The sequence below is a fragment of the Phragmites australis genome, chromosome 8 (assembly GCF_958298935.1).
Source record: "Phragmites australis chromosome 8, lpPhrAust1.1, whole genome shotgun sequence".
Lineage (NCBI taxonomy): Eukaryota > Viridiplantae > Streptophyta > Magnoliopsida > Poales > Poaceae > Phragmites > Phragmites australis.
Window position 1 is genome coordinate 820,341 of NC_084928.1, and position 10,966 is coordinate 831,306.

The 10,966-nt window shown below is 43.9% G+C and overlaps 2 protein-coding genes across 4 annotated transcripts; one reads left to right on the forward strand and one right to left on the reverse strand.

Annotated features, from left to right (window-relative positions):
- The first annotated feature begins 282 nt into the window (after nt 1-282).
- LOC133926123 (cyclin-dependent kinase F-4-like) lies at nt 283-6,147 on the forward strand. 2 transcript variants are annotated; one of them, XM_062371897.1, is made up of 19 exons: nt 283-490; nt 1,227-1,633; nt 1,718-1,852; nt 1,978-2,174; nt 2,269-2,347; nt 2,453-2,521; nt 2,606-2,695; nt 2,784-2,922; nt 3,597-3,699; nt 3,780-3,832; nt 3,917-3,983; nt 4,416-4,524; nt 4,614-4,679; nt 4,782-4,850; nt 4,935-5,001; nt 5,089-5,208; nt 5,289-5,326; nt 5,407-5,488; nt 5,586-6,147. In XM_062371897.1, exons 4-19 carry the CDS (start codon nt 2,167-2,169, stop codon nt 5,849-5,851), a joined length of 1,425 nt encoding a protein of 474 aa, XP_062227881.1. In that variant the 5' UTR covers nt 283-490; nt 1,227-1,633; nt 1,718-1,852; nt 1,978-2,166; the 3' UTR covers nt 5,852-6,147. The 2 variants fall into 2 exon arrangements, with proteins under 2 accessions (XP_062227881.1, XP_062227882.1); XM_062371898.1 differs by having other exon boundaries at nt 284-490; nt 5,292-5,326.
- Nucleotides 6,148-7,529: 1,382 nt separating this feature from the next.
- On the reverse strand, nt 7,530-10,439 carry LOC133926124 (growth-regulating factor 5-like). Of its 2 annotated transcripts, XM_062371900.1 has the most exons (4): nt 9,834-10,431; nt 9,126-9,465; nt 7,896-8,338; nt 7,530-7,809 (listed from the first exon to the last, which is right to left on the reverse strand). In XM_062371900.1, exons 1-4 carry the CDS (start codon nt 10,093-10,095, stop codon nt 7,802-7,804), a joined length of 1,053 nt encoding a protein of 350 aa, XP_062227884.1. In that variant the 5' UTR covers nt 10,096-10,431; the 3' UTR covers nt 7,530-7,801. The 2 variants fall into 2 exon arrangements, with proteins under 2 accessions (XP_062227884.1, XP_062227883.1); XM_062371899.1 differs by lacking the exon at nt 7,530-7,809 and having other exon boundaries at nt 7,864-8,338; nt 9,834-10,439.
- Between the last annotated feature and the right edge of the window lie 527 nt (nt 10,440-10,966).

Sequence of the window (10,966 nt, forward strand, 5' to 3'; positions counted from 1 at the left end):
ACCAGACGAGAAAGTTAGAAGATAGGAGTAAATAACAAAAGTAGATAAATTATTTAAATTTAAAGATTTTATTGATAGGAGAAAAGTTAACACAAGAATAAACTCATATTTTATATAATAGAAGAGAAAATTCTTTTAAATAGTGTCCCGTGGGCCGTGGTCGCTTTGAACCCGCGGGGAGGCCGATTTTGTGATAGCAGAGTCGTACAAGGACCGGGGCGCAAAAAACGCGCCACGTCTGACGCAAAAAACGCGCGGTGTGATAAATTGAGGGGGCGGCGGAAAAAATCTCGGAAGCAAAAGCAACCCACAACGTGCTCCGCCCTCGTTCCCCTCGTCCTCGTCGGCTCCTCCTCCACACCGCGCGCGGCGGTGTTGACCCCCCTACCCTCCCTTCCTCCATCCCTACCCCATCAGCGCTGGAGGCGGCGGCGGCGTCCCCTGGACCCTCCGGCGGCGGGGGCACGCGGTTATGCCGAGAGGCTCCCAGGTCCGTGCGGCTCGAGCCCGATTCGGTCGAATCCGTGTCTGATTTGGTCGAATCGACGTGGGGTGGTCGAGGGACGCTCGCGTGGTTGAGGTTGGATGGGTTCGTCGAGATCGATTGGGATCGTGCGGCGGTGGTCTGATCGGCGCGGTGCGTCGAGGGGATCCGGGGAGGGGAGGGGAGGGGGGTTAGTGTGATCGGATCCAGGCGGATGGTTGTTTGGATTCGAATTTGCGGGAGGTTGACGGGGGAATCGAGTTGCGTGGGGGTCATGCGGGTGTTTGATTGGTTGAATTCTGCAGGGATTCGCCGTGTTCCTGGTGGTTTGGTTGGGTTAGGGTTTCATCCCGGTTCTGGCGCATTATCGTACTGATTACATGCTCAATTACGTGTCACTGATGTATCATGCTCAATTGTGTATCACTGATGCGATGCCTAATTGGTTTTGTGCTTGGGGGTTTATAGCATGTAATAGATGTGGTTGCACTGTATATAATTGGGAGGTGAATTGCTGATGCTGTTGAGCTATTATTGTTCATATGGGAAAACATTGATCATTGTAGAAGCGTTTCTTGCGATGAACTGTTTTTTATGCACCCATGCGCGCTGGTGCTCTATGCTTTGATTTTGATAGCGTGATATGCCTAGCTAGATTCTGTGGTCCTGTGTTACTTCATTGTTACATACTTCTAGCTAGCTCTAGGTTTGTTGCTAATTACCACTTTCTATACTTACGCAGGTTTCAACACTGTGCGTTGCTGGAGTTCTACCATTCTCAGTAAGGATATGGAGCACACCCCTTACACAACAAGTTCCTCTGGATCCCACATCTCACTGCTCGAGGAAGTTCTTGGCTGGAGATTTTGTCTTTACGGAGACTTCCTTGTCATCTCTTTTGTCAACTGCACCTGAGGATCACACCACATTTACCGACTGCCTTGCCTTGTCCCATGCTGTTGGACATTAGAGTCTACTAGTGATTACAGTGCAGCTGTAGCACATCTATTTGATCATGGTGGGTCTGTTTCTCTGTGAACATTTTGGTAATCTTTGTCTTGGCACCGACCAGCCAGCAAAAGTTACCGTCAGAACATCTTTGGACACTCGGATCTAGCGCTTAGCTTTGGTGTCGCATATAAGCTCTAGGTATGCTTTTGGTTGATGCACTAGTAGCATTATATTTTCATGCCATGCTTATTCATCGTCTTATGCGTCTTTTTCTATCAACAGGTTGTGATTTTCTTTGTTTCCGCTAGCTCTCTTCTACCCTATCACCGTGAGTTTTCTGTTTTATCAGTCCAAAGTTTGGTGTGTATTGGTTACGCTGTTCTTCATCAAACTTCACTCTGGATGGCATAGCCTTAGGTAAGCGTGCTATCTCTAATGTAGACAGAGTTCATTCATGATTCAGTTGTAAAACAAAATTGAAAAATGTAAAATAAAAGGGAATTGTGGCTTCCATAATGTTTCCCTTTTTGTGCTAATTTCAGTGCAGAGGTGAGGTGTTCAAAATTTTGTTGCCACAGAGCATGGGTATTGCCTACGGAGCTTCAAAAAGAGTCTTCAGTGACTTTGGTGTTCTAGCATCCAAAGACATTGCTGCAATACATACATGATTCTTGTTCGTGGCTATAAGACTGTTCTACAGTAAGGGCAGTTTTGGACACCAGCTAATAAAAATGGAGAGGTAAAGAACTTCCATCATCAGATGATTAAGAACTTGGAATTCTGTCCAACCTGATTTGTATGTCTGCTAACTTTGTTTGTGCATGGTGTTCTAGGTATGCGATTATCAAGGAAGTAGGTGATGGTACATTTGGGAGTGTGTGGCGGGCAATCAATAAAGAAAGTGGTGAAGTGGTATGTCATTTTGCTTGCCTGGTGTGTGCTTTTGTTTTCAGTAGCTATACACGGCTGCACGTTCATTCTGTTTTGCTACCTTATTAACATATGTGGGTTTGATAGGTTGCGATCAAGAAAATGAAGAAAAAATATTATTCCTGGGAGGAGTGCATCAATCTTCGCGAAGTGAAGGTGCATTGTTGTTTTGTAACATATCTATTTTTTTTACCACATTTTCCATGGCATTATTTGAGTTGCTTAATATTTTTCTGCCAGTCCCTGCGAAGGATGAACCATCCAAACATCGTGAAGCTCAAGGAAGTCATAAGAGAGAACGATACATTGTTCTTTGTTTTTGAGTACATGGTATGGACCATTCATAGCCCTTGTTCACAAGTTGTTCCAGTGCTGTAATCTGTAAGGTGACTGAAGTTTGTGTTCTTTGCGATATTAGGAGTGCAATCTCTATCAGCTGATGAAAAATAGGGGGAAGCCCTTCTCAGAGACTGAAGTCCGAAATTGGTGCTTTCAAATATTTCAAGCTCTGAATCACATGCACCAACGTGGATATTTTCACCGTGACCTTAAGCCTGGTATGCATTGCCTTTTACATTTAATTTTGCAATAGTTGAGCTATGTTTGTTGTGTTGTGCTAGGATCAAGACAACATGTTACTTGTTTATAATGAAAAGAACTAATGGCATTACCACATTAGAACATTTCTCCTATGTATGGTTAAACAAAATTATCAGCTCAAGAACAGCTGCTGTTATCCTCTTTCTTTATGAGCCATGTCTTTTCGATATACAAGAATCTGTTAAGCTCAAGAAACCTTTTGGGAGCTTCAGCATAGAATTGATGTAGGTGGGTATGCAACTAAGTATTCATACTGTTGTTGAACTCTGGTCAGTTTTTTAAATTATTTTGAGTAGTTTCACCTAGATATTTTTCACCAATGAAGCTTGCAGCTGTAGTATATGGTATGTCTTCTAGTTCATTGCTTCTGTAATGCATGTATAGCGCTTGTAGCGCAGAACCAGGAAATGCAAACATGGTAGTTGGTAATGAATACTAGTCCTTCCATAGGAGATGAGTGGACATAAAAGCCAAAAAAAAAGGTATAAAAAAGCATAAATGAAGAGAGAATGTAATATCGGGGCACCAATTCTTGTTCAATTTGCCTGTAATGTGTTCTATTTGGGACTGTTCAATGTTATTAGTAAATACCAACCATCACTGATGACCTTGTAACATCATGCTATTTCAGAAAATTTACTGGTTACAAAGGAGCTCATCAAGATAGCAGATTTTGGGCTTGCTCGTGAGATTTCTTCTGAACCACCATATACGGAATATGTGTCCACCCGTTGGTAGGCTATATCTCAAGTCTTATATTTACTTGTACAAAATAACACAGAACAAATATTTTAATGTTTACTATTATTTTTAGGTATCGTGCCCCTGAAGTTCTTCTTCAAGCTACTGTTTATAATGCTGCAGTTGGTGAGTGAAGAATATTTATGCCTTTACCAGAAAGCAAATCACTATTATTTTTTCAATATGCTTATTCCCCCATCACATTTCCAGACATGTGGGCAATGGGTGCCATTATAGCGGAGCTATTTTCACTGCGACCTCTCTTTCCTGGCTCAAGGTACACATGGTCCTCCACCAAACCCATTTTGGTCTGCACGTGGTAGATGTGTGCCAAATCAATTGAACATATAAATTCACTCCTTAGTAAACTGGTGCTAGAAAAGCATGCCGTATAGGTGAAAAGGTTATAGTTGATCTAAATAGATAATATCACCCTACAATTTATAGCTGTCCTTTTTAATATTTACAGTAGAAATTGTAGAGACAATAGTCAGCGCATTTTTCTTTGCAGAAATAGTAATAATTTGCTTTATGAAAAGGCGATTTTGAGTAGGCCCCTTTTCTCAGGGGCAACTGACTATTATTTTTCAATTTTCTGCAAACATTTTTTATTTAAAAAAATTCAAGCTCTGGTCCTGGTATGGCCCTATGTTTGTCCAAGTTACTCTGTAGAGAGGTTATTTAATAACTTCATGTTCTATGATCTCAGTGAGGCAGATGAGCTTTACAAAATCTGTAGCATTCTTGGCACTCCAAATCAGCGAACTTGGCCTGAAGGACTGCAGCTTGCGGCATCTATCCGTTTTCAGTTTCCTCAGGTGGAGATGAATCTCTGTGTGTGTGTGGTCAAGATTAGAGTGATTGATAATGGATCTAAGTATCTAACAGCTATATCATATTCTTACAGTGTAAAAACATACACCTTTCAGAAGCGGTTCCCTCAGCAAGTGAAGATGCAATCAACCTTATCTCGGTAAATATCAACATTCAATAGCCACTACCTTTTTTTTTAAAGTAGTGTAAAGGCGGCAATATCCAGTATAAATGATGAATAACCAATTACTATGTGTCACAGTGGCTTTGCTCATGGGACCCACGAAGAAGGCCAACGGCAGTGGAGGTCTTGCAACATCCCTTCTTTCAGGTTATATTTCAGATGGATTTCCAAATACTGCAATAGATGTTCAATTAATTCACCTCATGACCTTACCATCATTGTATGCCACAGCCATGCTTCTATGTCCCTCCTTCACTTCGCTTCAGATCAACCGGATATGCATCAACACCTCCATCGGGTATGTCAATACACTTGAGACCTGCATATTCATGTTCCTTTTTATTAGGACATCATTGTTGAATCAGTTCACATAATGGATCTGTAGTTGGGGCTAAAGGAGCAGTGGATCAGAAGAATGGAAGGAGATTTTCCATGGGACCTGTATACAGTGGGAAGCCAACAGTTAATTGTTCATACTTGAGCGCTAACACTCCAACAAGAGCAGGTAACCCATCTAAGATGTCATGACATTCATTTCATATGAGGAATTATGTCTATTGAGTTTATACTTGTCTTTTTGATTAGCAGTTGGTGTGCAAAGGAAGCTGGATTTAGATCATCAGGTGAATATAGACCCTATTCTGTTCATTCAGTTATTCGCTACCAATTCAGTTAACTCAAGAATATCCATTCTCTGCCGCAGGCCCCAGAGAGTAATCATAAAGTGACAAAGGGCAACACAATGAACCAGCCTTGGTCCAGACCACCAGCAGCAAGGAGCAATGGTGAGTACTGTTACTGAACATTCTGTGGTTGTATACCTGAAACGATCTTGTTTAGTCACCCTGGATTTTACTCGTTCAAACTTTGATCTCTCTGTAGGAAATTACCTCGCCAAGGACCAGAGCCCCCGTGCACCTGGGCTTGCCGAGAAGCTGTCTCAGCTGTCAATGGGCCCCAACAGGGTGTCAGGCTTGGGTTCCGAGAAGTTTACAGATCTTAAGGGTAGAACCCATGGGAATACTATGAAGCGCCATTTGCCCGTCGGATCCAGGGCGTGGCATGGTGGCCCATCTGGCGACCCCTTCCGGCGCCCATTCGAGATGCCAGGTGATAGGGCTCTCCTTCCGAGGAAGCTCGTTAGCTGAAGCTCAAGAAACAGATTCCACGCTCCTCCGTGCAAGCTTCGGTGCTGCTACCACTACTTGCGCAAAATAAACCACCGATCTCCTTCACTGTGATATTGCCCGTTAGTGTCTATTACCATGCTTGCTTGAGATGAATAAAAGGTGTCCCGGTTCACTGCGATGTTCCTTGGATGCGAGCATTGCCGGATGCACTTCCATGGGACATTGTGTACACTTGTTATATTGCTGTGCGCCATACCCTGTGACAGCGACGCTTGTTGGGCCGTTCCCGCATGCAGCTCTCCTATTTTGTTTTATTGTGGTGTTGCTTCCTGGCAGATATTTTGTTGTGGTGTATTATTGCTTGTTCAGTTGTTCCTGTGCATTCAGTTAGGTTCTTTTCTCTTATGATGATACGGCCGTACCGAGGAGCCTAGCCATATGTCGTATAGGTCTTTGACACAGGACGATGTCTCAACAAGTCAGGAAGGAGGCATGGCCGCCGCTGCAAGCTTTCCTGCGTGACATGACGTTTTTGTGAGTGCCAACGCGACGCCGCTGCGGTGTTGCATTTTCCTTCCTTTTGGGCATCATGTTGTTTGGCTACACCCTCCTGTCAGACCGAAGCGACATCTGCCAAAGACTTGCCAACAACACCGGCAGCTGCAGGCGGCAGGGGCACAGACTTTTTTCCGACCCAACTGCGTGCAATATTTTGATTTCAGCTCAAAAGCTGCTGCCCATTCCTCCCTCCCTCTTTCCTCTGTCCTCCTCATTTTTGTTTATTATTAAATAGGCGAAATAATGCATCACAACGTCACATCCATGTTAGATTCTAATTCTACTACTACTCGACAGATTAATGGATTATGAAATTTATAGTATTTGAGCAACTCCAACGAACTCACTATGCGTCTTGGCATCATCAGATTTAGCGAGTTCGACAAAAAAATCGCTCCAACTGACTTGCTATCACGCAGTCACGCTCGTTATTTTTGCCCGCTCGCTATCCACTCCGGCTGGCTCGCCACCTCCAGAGAGCGGTAGAGAGGCTCGGACAAAACGCAAAGGAACCGACGCTGACTGCGGACCCGCAGGTGAATAGTACAATTCAGTTCCAATTTCTTTTTTCATCTTCTCTGTTCAAAATACTCTATTTATATGTATTTTTTAAATCATTTTATATGATATTTTTTTAATTTAATTTGAATTCAAACAAAATTAAAAACATACACAAAATTCAGCCGTTAAAAATATAGCTATTGTAAATATTTTTTTTATTTATATAATACTAATAAAATATAGACGAGTAAAATTTAGGTAACGAGATTTATAGAGTCGATTGGAACGTTTAGAGAAATAGAGAGAATCTTTTGAAAAAGCTCTATATGAAGATATAAAGAGCAAAATTTAAGAAGTCTAACAGCGAAATTTAAGAAGTCAGTTAGAGATACTCTTAGATGTGATAATCAGCTTTCAGTTAGATTGTGACGATTTGTTTTGCTTTTGTGCTAGAATATATAATCAAAATAAAAAATAAATGTGGCCCTACAAACTCCGAAGTTGAATGAGAGAGAATGGCAGAATAGATCTGCATCCATTTACCAGAACAAAATGGCCTTGCATGAGGACTTCGGCACGGTACCAGATGCTACATATCAGATTGGCCATCTGATTGCAAAAACTGGGGAGCAGGCAATACTTGCAAGATGCATCATCTACTACATGCAACAAAGACTGACAGTCAACTTTCCCACAGGTCTTGGTACAATACAAAGCATGGTAGAATCATAAAACGGGATGGAGTTCTATGCCTCCACAGATACAGATGTGGATCCAGCTCTTACAGAGAGTTTTTAGTGCGATACACTCAAAGAAACAACTAGGGCAAGCCATGGCTTATCAATCTCTGAATTACTCGATAACAGCGGTGCCACGCCCTACACGGCCACATTAGAGGCAGCGAGCTTCTCAATCACCTGCAAAAACAGTGCGACTGCCATCAGCTTAAGGTAAAAAAACTCCTGAGATGCTTAAGGTAACAGCGGACTGATAACAGACTCACATCTGGGCATTGGGATGGAGATCGAGAGCTGAGTCGTCGAGAAAGAGGTCCTATTGGACCTCGCATCGTCCATCTCCGACCACGAATCCCGTGTCGCAGGCCACTCGTCGAAGAAAGGCCTCAGCGGCTGGTTCTCCTGCTTCGCATTTCCCAGCAACCCCCCTGCTCCTCCGCCACTGAAGGAGTGGCGCTCCTGCTCTTGGGACAGAGCGGCAATGGTGACCTGGCCAAGTTCCGGCGACGGCTCGAGGTGGGAATACGAGTAGGCACCAGGCAGGAGGCCAGAATCTCTGGTCTTTGACAATGTATATGGGGGCACATTGGACGGCAGCGAGTGCCATGAGCTATCTGTTGGAGAGTCAATGGTGAAGCCCTTGGTGTTTCCTGATGCTCCGGAAAAGAAGCTCAGTTCGCTGACATCAGCTTTAGCACCAAGAGAGTACCTGCATAATCAATACATGACAACAGCAACTTGCTAAATAAAACATTTACGAACTGAAAGAAACTTGTCCAATCAGCACTATTGTTAGGACTCTAGTACGATAGACCAAAAAGAATCAGCTATATGTGGATTTGCGTGGTACGAGATGAAATAACTGGCGATGAGTTGGAATACCACAGTTCGACAGAACATCAAGCTCACGAAGCACCTAAATTTGACACATGAATTTCACACACAAACACACATCTTACTACTATCTAGTTTTGACAAACAGAAACAGTTTAAAAGAGCAAACGTGGCATGGTGTGTTGCTTATCTCATCCAGTTACTGCATATGCCAATTGCCTAGTTCATACAAACTTAAATGACATCGTTAAGAACATGCAAAAACAATATGTAAGAAAAACTTACCTCTTGAGAACACATAATTTATAGGCATCTAAGATAGTGGAACCAACCAGGGCATAGCAGGCAAGGAAGTTCATCTCACAATAAAACTACAAAAGACTGATATATATAACAAGGGCAAGCATGAAGCTGAGTAGCAGATACACTTTTGTCCTTGAATCAATACACCACAGTCTAAGTTGGTGTGATTCTACCTTTTGCAATAGAGAACCAAGGAAGATCATGGTATCATCAATAATTGGCCTAGCTCAAATAACATGGTAGCTTAGCAGCTGTATTCCAGTATAATATGCAACCAAACCAAGCAATGTTGGCAAACCTATCCAATGAGCATCAGATAGCGATAATGAGAACGAAGGGGATGACAAACATAACCATACTTGCTGCCATACGACGACGCATCGGCATGAAGCTGAGACGAGCCAGCCCCACCAAGAGACAGGCCATGTGTTTTAGCGCCCACGGTGAGGGACTGAAGAGGCGCGGTCTCGCGAGCTGTAGTTGTCACTGTGGACAACTGGGGCTGCGACTGATGAGCAGGCGAAGCGGTCTTGGATTCCACAGGCTTTCTTGAACGGTTGCGGCCACGGTGCATGTGGCGCTCGCAGTACTTGGAGTCGGGGTGCGCCTCCTTGGAGCACCGCCACTTCTTGCCGTCGGTGCGGCGGCACCGCCACGGCTCCGGGTCAAGCTTCTTCCCATAGTACGCGTAGTAACTCACTGCAGCACCATAGATGAGCACATTTAATCCAAACAACCATCACCATTCACTGTTCATTCATTCATCCAAATGGAGAGGTACTAGGTTAGATCAAAAGCACATTAACATTTCACCAACCCAATGCAAAGATGCTTTCCTTTGCTTAAAAGTTTGAATAAAGAATCTGATGACTTGAGCAAGCAGAAAAATACCAAAGATCCATATAACTAGACAGTACATGTTTAAGTATTAATAAATCGGAGAAATCAAAATCCAAGAACATTTTTTTTTCTTCCTATCCCAGCAAGGACGCATCCATTTCAGCAAGATCCTTGATAGGAGATGAGCATAAGCTAGGAAGAGTAGGATACGAGATCAGGGGGCTCACGGGACGGGTGGTGGTGGTGGTGGGGATAGAAGGGCGATGCGGCGGGGCTGGCGAAGGAGAAGGTGGCGGCGGAGTGGGGCCGGATGGGCAGGAGGAGATCAGGCGGGACGGGCACGCCGGCCATGAGGTACTTGTATATTAGCGCCTGCTGCTCCAGCTCCGCCCACTGCGCCGCCGTGAACGCCGCCGGCCCCCGCTGCTGGTGGTGGTGCGGGTACCCTCCCATCCCCAGCGCCGCCCCCGAGGACGCCGAGCTCAGCATCGATGCCGCACTGCTTCCACCGCCCTTCCTTCCCAAGCAAAGAACAGGACGGACAGAGGCGCGGAGAGCGTAGTTGTAAGTCAGGTGGGAGTCGGAGGGTTCTTGGTGGCGGCCATTAATGGAGGAGGAGGAGGAGGAGGAGGAGGAGGAGAGGGAGAGAGGAGTCGGTGGGGGATCTGCAGTGAGATGTCGCTGCCGCCGCTTTGGCTTGGATTCGGATGCTGCTTTGCTCCCCTCCCTCCCACACTCCTTGCCCTGTCCGTCTTTACTTGTACCGGCCGGGGGCTGGGCTGCCCTTCAAGGGCGGGCACAGTAGGGTTTTCCTCTTGCTATCATCCTTATCCTTTTCGGATTTACTGTATTTCAATCAACTGAAAGTAGACTTTTTTTTAATTTGACATATTGTCTATCCGTCTGATCGTACATTCATTTTGATATATACTCCGTCAGAGATTTTTATCTAATATACACAGAAAATTAAATATATCTCTATTATAAAAAAATATTATTTATTTGTGAATTAATTTTTTTATCAGTTATTAGGTCTTCATCCAACAATTATTGTTGCCAAATGAAATATATCTTTATTTTCACTCAATTGAAAATTAGCAATTCACTATTTTTTTTCATTTATGGGTTAGGGTTTTGGTTGTTCGGTTCATTGCAAGCATGGATGGTTTCCTTTGTACTAGGCTATGTCGCTCGAGCTCTAAATGTTCTATAAATAAATAAATAATTTTCCATCCGACTCTAGTGACATATTATTCATTCCAAGATTTCTTGAAAATGTCGCTCGAGCTCTACTAGGCCGTCTTGAAAATGGCTCTTCAAGCCTCTCGAGCTATGAGGGATTTTTTTTGATTGCACACTT